General features: G+C 38.6%; 1 protein-coding gene across 2 annotated transcripts; it reads right to left on the bottom strand.

Moving 5' to 3' along the window:
* Positions 1-946: 946 nt before the first annotated feature.
* On the bottom strand, positions 947-14,231 carry DUSP3 (dual specificity phosphatase 3). Of its 2 annotated transcripts, XM_026071260.1 has the most exons (5): positions 14,012-14,231; positions 12,933-13,139; positions 11,102-11,320; positions 9,046-9,272; positions 947-6,540 (listed from the first exon to the last, which is right to left on the bottom strand). In XM_026071260.1, the coding sequence occupies exons 3-5, from the start codon at positions 11,278-11,280 to the stop codon at positions 6,335-6,337; spliced, it is 612 nt and encodes a 203-aa protein (XP_025927045.1). In that variant the 5' UTR covers positions 11,281-11,320; positions 12,933-13,139; positions 14,012-14,231; the 3' UTR covers positions 947-6,334. The 2 variants fall into 2 exon arrangements, with proteins under 2 accessions (XP_025927045.1, XP_025927046.1); XM_026071261.1 differs by lacking the exon at positions 12,933-13,139.
* Between the last annotated feature and the right edge of the window lie 2,334 nt (positions 14,232-16,565).

Raw genomic sequence — 16,565 nt, 5'->3', positions numbered from 1 at the left:
CATGAACAATTCATTCTACACACAGCACAGGAAAAAACAAAACCCATTTGTGATTTATAACATCAAGGATGTTTTCATAATGACCTCCCTTCTTCCCCCCGCCCCAGAAGGTGGAACTGAGTTTGAATCCACTATCCTCAGAACTGGGATGCTATTTTCTGAGCTGAAAGAACACCATTAGTCCAGCTAAGAAAGCATCAGATATATTAGTGGGAGTGGGTACAGGTAGTAAACTGGCATCATATACTTAGCCTGAATCCCTTGCTGCTGCTGTTTGGACTCAAACTTGTGTCCTACTGAGCTTAAATTGCAACACTGTACTATGAAGGCACACACATGTAAAATGGTTTCTAAAATCAGTTCTGTCATATGTAACTTCTGGTGCTAAATGTACCCCCACAATACCTGGGGCAAGGGTTGTTCTGTTAGATATCCAAGCACTAAGATACAGGTGCACAGTTTAAATTTTKTTATGAATTAGGTTCATAATTTATACACTGCCCAGGAATTCAGTCTTTGACAAAGATGAAGAAGAGCTTCCCTGCTTCTCAAACAGTTCTTTTCCTGAGATGCTGCTAAGCCAGCCTTGCCCAGGTGACTTCTATCTGTCTCACAAGAATTCTGCTGAGCCATGTACTATCTTCTGAATATATCAGGCTGAATGCTATGTTGTGAACTCCTCTAAGAAGCCAAGAAGAAATGGAAGCTTAGTTTTCTCCCACCAGAGATGAGCAAATGCATGATAACTCATACTGGTGACTTACCTTTTTTGATGATAACAAGAAAATACATTAGAATCATACAATACCATCATTCAGAGATGAAATTATGACTATCTAGTGAAGAATAATAAGCATATAGCTCCATCTGGTGGGAGTCAGCTAGCTGGCTCCCTTGAGATATTGGAATTAAAATACAAAGCCTTAATTCAACTGCTCAGGCAATCTGAGTTTATAGGGTTTATTTCCAAAACAGTACAAAGGAACAGGTTGTCCAGAGGGTAAGAACTGGAGTCAGTCATTGCCCATTCAAAAATTATAAGCAGAAATTCTTGATTTACTCACAGATAGAGCTGCATTTAAATTCAAGATAGCCATATCACATTACTTGCTGTATTTGACAAGACTGTATCATTTTTCTATTGTGGTACTTACAGTAGGATATACTGTCTCCATAAGGGAGTTGCTCGGACACCAGCTTAATTTTTGGTTTTGAAATTGCACAAGATTTTAGCCATACATCCTGTATTGTCTTACCGCTGTGTATCAGATATCTAAGCTGATGAATGATTAATAGTGGTGAGATTTTATTTAGCTAACATTTGTGTTACAGAAGTTAATAATTTCACCCACTGTTTTAGAACTAACTCAATGATCAACTTGGTTCAGGAACCTATCTGCAGAATATAAACCAAAATGTGGCACTATGCACATCTCTCCAAATCCACTGATTAGTGGAAGAATGATTTGAGAGGCTGGCAAAATATAAGGAAGGTCCGAAGTTATGAGATGGCACAAACAACAAGAGTCAGCAACAGCAGCTCTTATTTCCACAAGAAACATACATAATCTTACTGTGAAGAAAATATAGTAACATATACTATGATTAACATACAATAGCATTTAAATGTTTGTAAACTGGTTGGCAAAAGCAAGAGTTAATTCTTCAGTGYAACAGTCAAAGCCCAATACATAGTAGCTTCCGTCATTAATCTCACTATCAACATAAAATAAGTTTTCCATATGCTTAGTCAGATTATTTGTACTTTATGTACCAAGAACATATGAGCGATACTGAATTGGTACATCTGAATTTTTAAAACAAAGCAGTACCAGGAGAAAAAAAGAGAAAATCAGCTATTTAACACCATGCTAACCTTCCTACTAAGATTTTTTTTTGTTGCTGAATATATTTTTTTCTGGTTTAGTATCTACCAGAGAGAGCGCTTTACAATCAAAAGTAGACATTCAGCTCCAGGTATACCAGAAGTATACATCAGAAAAAGAAGAAGGGTTGTGAAAGGCCTGTGAAACTACTAGTAACTGAATGATAAGAAAAAATAAAATTTCTGTAGACAGTTAGTACAGACTGTTTTTATCTCTAGGGCCAAATAATTTGACCGCTATATAATTTATGGATTTTAATAATAYGTTCAGTAGGGTATTATAGACTACCAACTCCAATTTTTCATAGAAAATTACCCAAAACAAAATCAAAAGCGTGGTTTGCAATTGCTCATCTGGATTCAGAGTTGCAATGCCATACACAGCATGAGTTATCTAACACAGAATAAGGATACAAATTCTCAGTAACAAATCCTTGGAAACTATGTCTGAGGCCTGTTCTATTTTCTGTTTACTCGTTGGCAGAGCCCAGAAAGTAATTTTAGAAGAAACCTCTGTGCTATACTAAGTGAGACTCCATTAGATAGTCCGTCTATGCTAAGACTATCCTAGTAAACCAGCAAAACTGATTTAAAAAGAAGGAAAAAAAATCCTGCTTCCAATTCCAGCATCAGAGATTTAACTATTTCTGGTCAAGAGAAGACATCTTATTGAAAATATTTAAGTGATGAAAATAAACATTGCAAATATCATTATCTACTGCTATGGTTCTTTTTTTCAGCATGAGGAACATATAAAGACACAAGTTTGTCTTTCAAGTCAAAGCGCATGTAATATTATTATACACCATGCTTTTCATTTCCAAAGCCTTTTATGAAGTTTAATTAATTCTCACAATACAAAGAGAGATAAGACATGTATACTCATGTTGGAGGAAAAAATGTGTCCAATACTGACACACGCTCAACATCCAAAAATGGAATTGCAATAGAGTGTATACTCGCTGCTAGTCTTGCATTCGTTTGCTATAAGTCTAATTTTGAAATAGCTTTGCAAAATGCTCACTTGTCAGCAGTGACCTATTGCAACATCCTTCTGTGAAGTATTTTCTGGCAGTACCTTTGGTTCAGAGTAGCATGCTAGATATAACACTGTTGTTGACAACAGTGTAGTCTTAGCTGCATGGTGGAAGGATGAGGACAGAAAGCACTCAGAAAATGTTATTTTTGCTTTGAATCTTAATTTTAAGATACAAACTCTTTCCCTGTGCTTATAGAATGGGTGAAATTTGGTTCAGCATGAGGTAGAAGGTCAATTTATTTTTATATATATAATAATTTTAGAGGGATTATTATCTAACCAGACTTTCTTCTTTGCTCCTTGTTATAAAATGCTAATAGCTTCTCCCCCACATCTTTCCTCCCCCTCCATGGATTTGACAGGCTGGATATCCTTGTTCTGTGACAGATGCATATTCTACAGAGACCCCATCCCTTCTCCAAAGCTCTATCTACACAAAAAGTACCATGCTGCTATTCAGGATAAACATATTAATATAAATCCAGACTACACTATTTTAGCCATAATGCAAAGGTTTAAACACCAAAAAAGTAACATTTCTGCTTGCCTATTTGTTTTTAAAAGTATCTTCCCCAACTAGCATGCTAAGAATGCCTCATTGCAACAGGCAGCTACATGGTAATTTCAAAACAAAAAGGCATACTTCTGATATTCTGTCAATGTCACATTATAATGGTAGAGAGGTCTCACTCCTCTTTTTAATACAATTTTGCCTTCCACAGTCAGAAAGAGACACTAAGATGCACGTAGCATATGATTATGGATTAGAGGAATATAAACTCTTCTTGGTCCACTAAAATAGGCAGAATAATTTGCAACATTCTAGAACTTAAACAGAAAGATAAAAGAGGCCGTGTATAATCCATTAATGGAGCAGTGGTGTGACATCCTAACTATTTTTAGCCTGTTCTAAAGGCAAAGCTAGAAATGGCTTAATTAGTCACATATCAGTAACTCAAACTAGGATATGCTGTCTCAGAGCTCAGTTTAATTAATTTATAAGTGTCTTATTTATTCCTCTCCCCCTCATATTACAACATATTTGTTAATTAAGCTTTGTTGTATTGAAATAAATTGGCCAGAGTATCACTGAAGTTACCACTAGAATGGAGCAGTGTCCTATGAATTAAAAGAACACCCTGAACACATGAACATTTTCTTATATTTCTTAATTTGTCTATATTTTCAGACAGTTCATTGTGGACCGGTAGAACTATACAAAAACATCACCATTTTAACATATTTTATCACATTCTAACAAAACATATGTTTTTTAATCTGACAGCTACTAGTATTTTTATACTCTTTGAGATAGTAACAAAAATCTAACACCAAATAGTTTGTTTAGTCATTTATTAGACTGGAATTTTTGAGTTCTAAGTAACAAATCACAGATCAATGCCAAAGTGCATGCATGTGCATCTCTGCTTGTTTTTTTTTTTTTCCTGTAGTATAGATAGGTGTTATGAATACATGGTGCAGGTAGAGAGAAAAAAAAAAAACTATGCCCATAGTAAAAACTTAAAAAGCATGATTTGTAAATAGGACTTCTGTATGAAAAAGGCAGTATTGTAGAAAAGAGAAAGTCAGTATTTCTATTCCCCACACAGCATAACATGAAAGAAGTAACAAGGAATTTTGAAAAAAGCAATTCATTTAAACCTGATAAAATGGGAGACACTGAACAGGTGTGCAATTACCCTAAGGAACTCTCTACTGCTAGGTATTACTGAACCATTCTGCTTCAGAGCAAGCACTAAATATTGACTGACTGTAGGGAGGTGAAAGGAAACACCTGCTATGCAGTGTTCCCCAGTTGTCCCTTTAGAGGCCACAAAAGACAAATACTGCTTCTTGGCAATTCCCATGCTATGCAAGGAAACTGAAATAAGCCCTGTCTTCAACCAGAATATCCTTGGAGTTTAATTTCAAGAAAGTTATCTGATTAAATTGAAAAAAACAAACCAACTAGAAGTAAAACAATCTATGTCCTTTGTGATTTTCGATAAATGAATTGAATATACAAAACTGTGGAACTGGGGTTATATGCATTACTAATACAAAAGTGTTCCTTGTTAAATAGTGATAGTTTTTAAATCTGTATCTACGTTAAAGCACACATAAAAACTGAGCATAAACATCTCAGGGTTCTATTAGTTTAACCCGAGTTAGCTCTGAGTTTTCTGTGGGAGACCCTTTGTATTAGTACAGTGCTAYGCTAACTCAGTCACACATTTACACACTGTCAGGCATACCGTAAACAAAGCTTCCTCTCCCAACAATGCAATGACTCATTTCATCTGCATGTCAGACAGAACCATGACTTCATTTATTTTATTAGAAAGGAAATGCTTGCTAGTCCATGTGATACTTAACAATTCTCACTTCTATTTAATGGAACCATGCAAGCAATCCAACAAGTCACAGTGTACTTCTACAAACTGCTTTGTAAGCACCTGTGTGCTGTCCTACTGGAAGTAATCTATATATGTGCTGGTTCAGTTCAAGCTTTCAAGTCTAATAAACAGTGAGGGCGAAGGGAGGCACTGTAATTCCATACAAACCTCAGGAGCCATTCTATTCTGTTACTTAGGACTTTACCTTACACCTGGTACAAGCATTACTCGATACAGACATTCTTTCTCCCTTGCTGAAGTTTTTTCTTCAACACTTGCTCTTGACATTTTTTTCTAGTATGATTTTAAAATAAAAATAAAAAAACAGTTAATATCAGACTACTTCATGTCAACCACAACAGCAAAAGATACAAATATTCTTGGAAATACAGTGTATATTAAGACAGGGCTCTGAATGTCTTTACTACCGCACTTGAATCCTCCGTGTGTATTGCATATACCCACACTAAACACAAAGCTATATACACTTCACTTTACATGAGAGTGCATCTGTGCATTTGCATATATACTTCTCCATTCCATGAAGCTCCTGCGCTCAGATTTTAGGCACCTGTGTGTGTGGAAGAGAAATCTTAGAAAATACAGTACTTCAATTAAGAGTGAGTGAAGAGAGATGTGCTGGGGCTCTCAGAAAATGGTGTTCCGGTGGGATACAAGACAAGGCTTAAATAAATCACCCTTGAGGTCAATGCAAAGCACATACATGATAGGGTCTGCCGGGGACTCTGAAATACATGTGAAAACAGCTGTTATCATTGGAGTTACCCCTCTAAAGACACTTCTTCATTGCAACAGCTCTGAGAATTGAGGGAGTTTTGTGCCATTTTAAAAGACCAGAGTTTGCAAAAGATACTTTTACTAGACAAGAGCAGGAAGTCTGTCTCCCTCACATTATGTGACCTAGCTTGGTAGTTGGGGTTTGGGTATCTAAAGCACCTAACACATATCCTTTGAGAGTTTGAGAAACTTCCCAAAATACTACAGTGCTCTGTTTTAGGGCTTCAGTTTGCCCTCCTTCACTAATTGCTCATTGAGCTGGCAAAGCTGCCTTAGAAAGCCATCATTGGGGCCGATCTCTCGCTTCTGCCGGACAGTGCTCAATGCAGACTTGACATCCATGTTCTGGCGAAGCATGAGGTAGGCGATGACCAATGTAGGAGAACGGCTGTAGCCCTCACGGCAATGCACAAACACTTGGCCTGCAGGGAAGAGAGGTCATAACTTGGGTTACACCAGAATCTAGGATAGAAGAGTAACGTGAACTAGCTAGGATATAAAAGGTAATATTAGTCCTCCAGCAGCTTGGGACTCTAAATTCTGAATGCTACAGAAGACTTAGAAAACTTGGAAGAAAGGTGCTACCACTCTCAGTAGCTACACAATCTGTCATCAAGAAAAATGCAGAGAAAAGTGGTTGTATCTCACAAACATTCACACTAAAATGTATTTGCTGCTATATTGCAAAAATTCAAACTGTGCCTATTTACTACGCTTCTCCACTCTTTGTGTTTTGGAATAAGCCTTGCCCCTAAAGATGACCAGTACCAGTGATCAGAAATAAATGGCGCTCAGTTTAAAATACACTGAACTGAAGACAGAGGGTACAGAGAAATATGCTGTCTGTCATATACTACATCTCTTCAAAGATACTCAGCCTTTACTCTGCATTGCTGGTAATTCCTATGCTAACTCTATGCTGGATGACACCTGGCTACTTCCCTGGCCATTTATGAAGTCACATAAACACCACAGTAAATGAAATTGCTGACTACTGTATGCAGCAACAAGAACAGGAAGCATCTAATCACACCAGCACCAACAAAATGCTTCCAGCTAACTGATTGGGGAAATCATTCCACATATTTGTTGGGGTACCCAACAATAATAAAACAGGCCATTTCTCCCTGTGAGAAATCTGACTCGATTTGATTCCTTCTCAGCTGCTTCCTCTTTGACCTGCTTTTCCAGACACAAAAATGTTCCTCTGCTCAAATGCAGTGGGAGATGTGGCCCCAGCCTAGTCTCCAGAGTAAATTTTTTTCTGAGACAAAAGAACAGATGAACTGTATGCATACATTTTCGTGATATCCACAGTTTGCTCTGAACCACACCAACAGAAAGCCCATTACCACATTTGCCTTGATCTGCAGTCTTGATTACAAGCAAGTTAAACAACAAAAAACAATTCATTCTTAACATTTCCTGAAACCCCATAGCCATAAATTAACAAGATTTAAGGATTCGTAAGCAGATATGTGGAAGACAATTCACTTCCCCTCTGCAAATGTTCTGAAGCAAAAGGGTTTCTAGCCTTCCTCTGTGAGAAGCAGTGAGTTTTACAGCTGCCTTTAGTAAAACAAATCTGCCTTCATTTAGCTGCCTTCCAGAACTTCATGCAACTACAGTGCTAAAATGAAACTGCAGGAGAAGATACTGCTGCACTCCTCTTAACTGTCCTTACTCAACCTTCAGTAGTTAACAAAGACTATCAAATTTCAGCAGTAAGAACTGTATCTGAGAACTAGCTCCAGCTCGACAAGCTGCAAAGTTCCTCTTTGTCTGCCATGGTAAAAGAACAGTGACAGGCCTGGTGGACAGCTACTAAGACCGAAAGAATCCTACCAAATAGAACTGTTACTGCAAATTCAGAGTAATTCTGTGACTGCTCAGATCACTGTGAGGTATTATTAGTCAAACTCAGTTGGAATAGTCACAGCACAGCTAGCACTGTTAAACTCTTCCTCCTACCATAACCTGTTTTAGTGGGTCACAAAGCTAACTGGAAGAGCTGTGTTTTAATTTTTAGACTTTTTCATACTGTACCAAATTTGAGGTGTAACTTCTTTCCATTATGAAAAGCAAACCACAGCTCTAGTCCACCTTTTTGCCCATTTCAGAGAAAGAACTCATAAAATTATGGGAGTTCTCTTTCCTCCTCTTTGATGTTCAGTCATGAAGCAAGAAAGAAATTAAATATATGCAGAAATAAGTGGCATACTGAAATAGTCAGACAACAGGAAGCACTGCCTGGCCCACTGCACTATGTCCTAGGATTTCTGCTCTGAGGAAACACATTGTAGAGAAATGTGGCAATCAGCAACATTGCAAATATGATCTCCAGCCTTCCTGCAACCCTAGGGAATAGTGAGGTAATTGTCAAAAAAAACTTTAACAACTTAATGCAATAAAAATTATAGGGCCACAGTCTCTAAACTTTTTTGTACATTTGGAGACACTTAGAAAAAAAAATATAGCAGGTTGTGTGAGTATTCTTCAGCTATGCATTACCTATATCAATCCTTCCTCTAATTTATAATTTCTAGTGTCCCCAAACAACTTTTAGACCCTACATTTATTTTCTTGATTTTTCAGGTGATTCACCACACGTCTAAAGAAAAATAAGAATACATTCTCCTAGAAAGGCACTGTTTTAGGATGCAGTAGCTGTTTCACTTTCCAAAGTCATTCCTGCAATGACAGACTTCCATTTGCCATATAGTGGAGACACACATTTACAGACAGCAGATTAAGATGCTTTATTGTGTATTCAGGCATCTTTAATCCTGAGTCTTGATCTGAATTCCCAACTTGGTTGTTCAGCCAAAAATCTGAACAAAGAACCATTTTAAACAGTGAAATAAATGACCGAGAAAGGTATACAATGTACCAAAAATAAGGCAGAAAGGTATATCAGTTTGCCTTACCATCCTTCTGGGAAAGTGCTTGCTCAATAAAATCAGCTGCCTCCTCGAAATAGCGACTGAGGTTAAATTCTTGTGTATCGTTAGCTTTAATGCCATGGTATCTGATGCCTGTGCCTTCATAGAACTCTGCATTAGTGTTCACATGCATGAATGACTTCCCCTCTGCTGCATTCAGAACATGGGTTATCCCCAGACGCTGCAGCCTCATAATGTTCTTGGCTATGAACCTGCATGATAAAAAGCGTCAAGAAAACAATTAGGACTCAGTGAATCGTGTCAGTATTTATGAAGTCCCCAGAAGCTATCGATAACTAAAACCTTTGATTTTCCTGTTAATAGATGTCAAATATACTGTTCAGAACTAAATTAGCTACAGATTATATACTCACAGAAATATTTAGAGCCATGATGGTAACTACTTGTGTATGAAAATGCCACTTTCTTGGGTGACAACTGAGCAGAGAATACTTGAAACTTAACCTGTTAGCCCCTACTACAGCATAAGTTTATAACTCTTTCCGAGCATACAATCCTGACCAAAGTAAGAAAACACTGGAGATACCAGAAGGCCTAGGATGATTAACCATTATCTGCACAAGCTAATTTAAGAACCAGTTATAAAAAGCCTCTACTGTCAGCTACCACTGCTTCACGGCTAGGAAAGCAGTACTTGCTACTCTAGTAGACAGTCCAGACAGAAAGACATTTCATCTGAACTTAGGCTTTCTTCACAGCATCCAAGACTGACAGTCTGATAGCCCTGTCCCTCCTCCAAAAAATTGCATGTGGGGGGCAATTGAAAACAATGTGAAACAGCATAGGTTCCTTCTCACAGTAACATAGAACGTAACTATAAGTAACTATAAGTAACTGTTCCTGCATCTTCAGAGGTCTCATCCAAGGACTCCTACGAGGTGTAGTCCTCTGTCCCTGTGTTATTCAACATCCTTGAAGCCACGGAGAGATCTGGCAAGACTATCCAAAGGCCAGCAGTATAGAGATATAACTCAGTCTTTGCCATTCAGTGTTCTCATTAAAAGTGTTCCTACAATATCTGAATGGAGAAGAATCCAGCTGAGTGATGTTTAAGATGAAAGAACTCAGTACTTTTAGGTAGCTAAATCGTTTACAACTCCTCAGTTCTATCAAATACCTAAACAATTGTAGCAAAAAAAMCCCCTGCTTCCATCTTTAAGTGGCTAAGATAGCACCCTATCCTGTCAGTAAAGAATTGGGCAGGATGACACATAACAATGACGCCTTTCAGGCTTGATGATAACAGTTAGATCCAGTAATAATGCCTGATAAGAGCTGATAAGAGCTCCAGTGGGTACAATGGCAAACAATTCATCTACTTAGTAACACAACTGACCGTGAACAAATCTCTACTTTTGCACTGGAACACAATCTCCAGTAAGAAGAGATAGTTATAAAATAAGAAGAAAGGACCATTAACTCCTTGTTGTAAAACCACTACTTTTTATCCTGAGTTTGAATACTCCCTTATATGTCAGTCCCAATATTAACTTCACTTTCTTGGAGAGAAAAAAAAAATATATATTTAATCACACCTTGCGTCTTCCAATAAAATCTGAGCCCACTGGTCAACATTAGTAGAGTGTGATGGAAGACATTAGTTTGACAGATAATCCAATTCCTGCACATTTTGTGAAAAGAGGCAGCCTAAAAACCCTTTTTTGTTTTGTTTTTAAAGGCAGCTTTCACTATGTGTCTAACTGAATGTGGAAACAGAAATCTTTTAGAAAATCTCCCTAAGGCTCCAACCCTAAATTGCAAATACAAGGAGTCATAGCATTAAGCAGAGCTCCAGACGAGCATCTGTGTAGTATCCTTTTGGATAAGTTTATAAGAGATTGCAAGGTACCTAAGGGTTTTGGTTGTACACTTAGCTACTCTAAAGAAAAATTAAAATAAATATCTGAATTAGGTTAAATCTACATGCATCTCCAAGTCCTGTGCATTGACTCACAATTTTCACGTAATTCAAGGTTATATGAATATCTAGAGCATTCCTTTTCTCCTAATGACTGCTCACCCCTTAAATTGTTCTGTAAGCAGATGAATTCTTATGCATGAGTGAAACTTCTGCATTTTCTGCTGCCTGTGCCCAGCAACTATGGCACTGAGACAAATATTTGTAAAGACTTCATTAGCCAAACAAATGTTGACAGATTTTCCATCTGGCAGGACATCATCTGTGCCAGGGGCAAACATCAGTGCCAGGGGAATTCTGCTTGCAATAAAAAAGTAAATCCTACAGAACAAGGACAAAGCAAAAAGTGTTAATTCAGCAGAGAGTTCCCAAGCTTCGTGTGGCGAGTATATGGTATAAGTAACAGAACACATAGCTGATATTGATCGGAATCAATAGGAACTTGTGTCCTGGAATCATGGCTGCATCTGGTAACACAGACTGCCTCAGCTGGAGGCAAACTCCCTCTCAGTGAAGGATTTTCCACAGATTTATARTTGATTTTTTCCACTCAACTACAGCTGAAAAATCTATATATCATTTTCTCCCATTCCAAACAGTCCTAGGATCTCTCCTGTCCTTAACATTTCAGTCCAACTGCATCATGTTCAAATGCTAGCTCCTCCGAATAGTGAAGAGAAGCTACCATCAGCTTCTTCTGTTTCCCTAAGAAAATTCATGGGATCTTGTCAATTCTGAATATGGAGATTCCCTGGCCCTGGTCCTGTAATTTGAGTATAGTAGTAGGAAGTGTCTCTTTTCAGCACAGATGAACAGTTTTACCAGACACAAAATACATGTCTTAGAGATCCATGTATCAGGTAATTAAGGGTATGTGAGGTTACACAGTATTGCCATATGGCATTATTCATGCACCTGGCATGAATAATGCAAATAAACCGAGACCTTAATATGGAGCAAGAAAATGCCAATGCCTAGGTAACTCTGTCTCAGTCTTGTAACACAGTTAATGGTTATGTCTACAATAGTTATGTCTACTGTTATGTTCATGCCAAACTGTTTCCTCATCACTTCTTCCCTTATAGATCTTGAACTTAAGGTTAATTTCAGAAGAACACCTTTCATATTTATCACATGAATTTCTAGCACATTAAGAACAAAGAATTGCTTCATGGGTTATCCACACATGTTCAAGCAGCCACAAAACTCAGATTGGGCATTCATAAACCCTATCCTCCAGTGTGTTGACTGCTTCCCCCATTTTTTTGTTACCTGCAACCTTTATGAAGATGCATTCTGTCCCACTGTCCCGGTCATTGATTAAGCTGTTGTACTCGAACTCATCTTTAATTGTACAGGAATAGAAAATGATTTGTACTTCCAATGTATTCTGAATTGCCTTAATGTGTTATTGCTTGAAAAATATATAATCATGCTAATCTGTCACATATACAATAATTCCTGTTTTGACCCTTGTCTTCAGGAACATGGTACTCTTTAAGAGGTTATAATTATCTACCATAATATACAAAAACATTCCTTTCAAAATATTTTATCATTTTACCTCTGTGCTTTCATTAGTTATTCTCTTCATGTATTGCATGGAAGATCTATTTTGGCTCTGTCTGTTACTTGAAGTTATCTGACAGATGAATTGTTATTCTACACTATGTCACAATTTAATCTCATCTGCCTGAATGCCTCAGTAGTTTCATCTTTATCTAAAGATGAGTCACTCATAAGGAGAGACAGAAGCATGCCTATGCAAAATACTCCAAAGATTTCAAACAGAAGTTTCTGAATCTCACTCAGACATTTTCATTTCTTTCTGCATCAGCCTGTTCAAATCCCACTGCTCTTATGTCAGGTATTGGGATTCCAAACTCTCCATGTTAAAACTCCATACAGATATGACTACTCTATGAAGTCTTACTGTTTTAAAATTACTGCCACTTGCAGTCTTCACAGGAGTAAATATAGCCTTATATTGCAGAAAGGGCTTGATGCATCCAAGTCAGAGCAGAGATCTGAATGCCAGAACAAATATCAGAACACTCTTCTCCTGCKATACTGCTTTCCCAGACTTCCTTGTAGCCCAGTGCAAAGTGCTTCTGGCAACTCCTCAGAGATTCAGTGAGATCTGTGCAACAAAGGCCAAAGCCAAAATATGCATGTCTCAAGCCACCTCTTCATATAGGCTATCTGTGAATTACAATTTTAGCTAGATTTCTTTGTTATTTACCACAAATGAAGACTCAAGCTGTTCTGTTGTGATGTGAGTTATGATTCTTACTTCAGTATGCATTCTTAGAACAAGAATAGCTGAGTAATAGAACATTTTGCAGGAGACATTTCATGAGAACTACTGTGATTAACTTAACTTTCTAGTCTAATGTCTCTTAAATTTACTTTGAAGCAAGATTTTATCATATTAATTGGATGCTTGACCTTTCATTTTCACAATCAGATTAAATAACTGCTTAGAATTTGTGGCATTCAAACACATCTGACATTCTGTACCAACACAAAATGGCAATATAAAAATCATGCTATATTGTATTTCAGCAAAAATACCATGCACACAATTATAACAGCATTATCATCTGTACTCAAAGTCCAACAGGGACAGAAGAGATGTCTGGAGATTCTTAACTGCAAAAGAATGTTTCACTTGGAAAGCATCTGTGGATGAAGAACTATATCCACTTTGTGAGYGGACAGGGAAGAGGGTGTCACTATGCTAAAGTTGTGACATCACTACAGATCACTGGAGGAAGTCACTGAACCTCATATATGGCACTGCAGGCTGTTAGACAGGAAGCCCTGTTTAGATGGGGAGTAATTTCAGATCTTAGTCTTTCTTATGTCAAGCTATGCTGTCCAGAGTTCAAACTGTATATTTTTACTCAAGGCACATTCCTACTAGGAAGAGCAACATGCTTTACAACACAACCTAAAGAATAGCTAAATGCATAAAAAATGAAAGTGATTTATAACAAATGACAGATGTACCAGGTGGAGCATGATCTGCTGGAGTGGGTCACTGTTCATTTAATATCCATGCAGCTGTTCTCTCTTCACAGTCACTTGGGGAGGTGAGTGCTAGTCAGACGCATACTGTACCAAGACAGCTTCAAATCCGAGATATACTCCAAGCTCTGTGCAAATGCTAGAGCAGAACAAGACAGGCTAATGAACTACAAATACAGRGTCCAAACAAGGCTGTGGTTTATTTCTTGCACACAGTAGTATAATGCATTGTACACTGTTGGACCCACATATGCACAAAGGCTGAGAGGCTGTGCGTGAAAAAGATAGATTCACTTCTCCAGTAGTTCGTAGTGGAAGGAGTCAAGCTGGAGAAACAGATCCTCTCTCTTAAGCCTTAACTTAATGTGAGGAGAGCACAAAAGATGGACAAGTAGCTGGAAAAGACATGAAAACTGACCTGCACAGTTTCAAATTCTTTCAAAGTAACAACTAATATACAAAGTGCTAGTTACACTGCAGTAAACCACACCTCCACCTAAGACAAAAATCCTATTAAAAATTAGTCTTATTTCCAGTTTGAGACTATCAAAGTTTAGCCTTCAGTGACTGAATCTTAATACACGTTCATCCGTTCAACTAGAGCTGCTCAACTAGAGCGCTTTAGTATCTTAACTCTCTGTGGATACTTCAACAATATTATTGCCTGCTAACTCTTGATAAATTAAGTAGGTTGTCAGTTTCCCTTAGCGAAATAGCTTTTTCAGTCMAGAAAATTATTTATCTCCAGATATTCTCACAAATTTTTCAGCATCCTTTTAAAAGCACTAACAGAAGAATCAGACTTTGTTTAATATGTCCCTAGTCCAACTATCAGCTAAACTGTTCTTTTGCTCCAAACTTCACCGGTGCATAAGATTTTTTTGATTGGCAATTATTACATAAAAAGCCCTTCTCAGAAGTAAAGCTTTCCAATAGATTGTTTCCATCCTGCAACTTCCACGTGCATTCTCTGTTTCYAGAAAACCTTGCATCTGACTGTACCAAAATCCATGCTGTTTAATTGGTAAAACCAATTACTGAACAATGAAAAACACTTTGCAGTAGTAAACTACCTTCAAAAATATTTTTAACTGCACAAATCACCTATTTACAGATCTTGTAGGCATTGATTTTATTTCTTCCGGCTAACTGCTAAAAATATCAAGGAGAAGGTGGCTGTCAAAAGTCATCTTGGCCATCGAGATAATAATTTTGGTCCTATTTCTAGATGAGCATGAGCTGCATCAACCAGTAGTGACAAAGGTCAAGTCTGGTCTGGTACAGAAGAAAGTTAATGAAAACCTATGGGTTTGACTTGCTATACTACACACATAGCAAAAAGATGGCCCCAAATTTCACAGAGATAAAGTATACAGAGATGCAGAAGGGGAAATTGAATCAACAAGAGATAACAGGAATGGAATGCATAACTGAAACCATAATCTTGGTGCAACAAATGAACAGAATAGTTGAGGCTGGAAGGGACATCTGGAGATCATCTGGCTCAATCCCCCTGCTCAGACAGGGTCAGCTTGAGGGGGTTGCCCAGGACTGCGTCCAGTTGGGTTTTGAAAATCTCCAAGAATGGAGACTCCACAACCTCTCTGGGCAGCCTGTTCCAGAGTTCAACCATCCTCACAGTGAAAAAGTGTTTTCTTATGTTCAGAGAAAATACACCTGAGAGCCTTGAACATTCTTTCCCACTTCTAAGGGCTTTTATCACAGCCATATTTGTATCCCTCTGGCTCCCATCATGCGCATGGCTATTTAATTAGGATGAAGTTTTGCAGGGCACAGAGTGCACAAAGATTCATTTGACAATCACAGAGAGGGGGAAACGACTCCTGTTAAAGTCTTGCTTCCTTTAAGTAGTTTTGCACATAGTCAAACTGAGATCTAATATCCCTGTTGCTACTATACCCATCCTCCTTGCTCCAGCATCTTCCACTCTTCTGACATATGCTTATTACACAAGTGTTGCGATGTAACTTCAGCAGATGATATTGTACGTATACCTCATGGCATCTTGTCTCTACTCCCTTTCTGTATGGATAACCAGCGCTGCTGACCACTGCTAATTAGCAAGAGTACAAAATACTACGGGGGGAAAAAAAAAGCCCAGTGCTAACATAACTGAGACGTGTGTCATGCTTAGTCTGGGGAGTGAGTTAGTTTGTTCTGATCTTATTTCAGTTCTGAGTGAGATCTGAGACCTCAAGAGGCTAGCGAACGTTTTGGCAGGTGCCGTCGATGAGCTGCGCTCGGTCGCGTGCGATGTCAGCCGCCAGCAGGAGCCTCCAGCGCCTCTTTCCAGGCAGACAGTCCCGTGCGCCGCCGGCTAGGCCCCCCAGCGCGGCCCTGCAGGCCTGGCGTCCCGCCCTGCCGCCGTGCCTCCCCGGCTCAAACGCCCTTGCAGGAGGCTGCTCCGTCAGCGTCCCGGGCCTTCAGCCCCAGGCGACCCCGCAGTCTACCTGCCCCGAGCAGCCGGGCACGGGGCTGGAAACGCGGCCTCGCCGCCCGCCTCGCCCCCCGCCGC

This window comes from Apteryx rowi, unplaced genomic scaffold (assembly GCF_003343035.1).
Source record: "Apteryx rowi isolate R43461 unplaced genomic scaffold, aptRow1 scaffold_323, whole genome shotgun sequence".
NCBI lineage: Eukaryota > Metazoa > Chordata > Aves > Apterygiformes > Apterygidae > Apteryx > Apteryx rowi.
Note: the sequence above shows the minus strand (reverse complement) of the source record. Positions and strands in the feature narration are given on the sequence as shown.

What these genes read in the sequence shown, in the direction of transcription:
- DUSP3 (XM_026071260.1), bottom strand. Translation starts at nt 11,280, where the DNA reads ATGTTTGCCCCTGGCACAGATGATGTCCTGCCAGATGGAAAATCTGTC. An exon ending in CTTACAGAACAATTTAAGGG is followed by an intron (nt 9,273 to 11,101) that starts GTGAGCAGTCAT and finishes TTTATCATGCAG; the next exon opens with GTTCATAGCCAAGAACATTA. An exon ending in AGCACTTTCCCAGAAGGATG is followed by an intron (nt 6,541 to 9,045) that starts GTAAGGCAAACT and finishes TCTTCCCTGCAG; the next exon opens with GCCAAGTGTTTGTGCATTGC.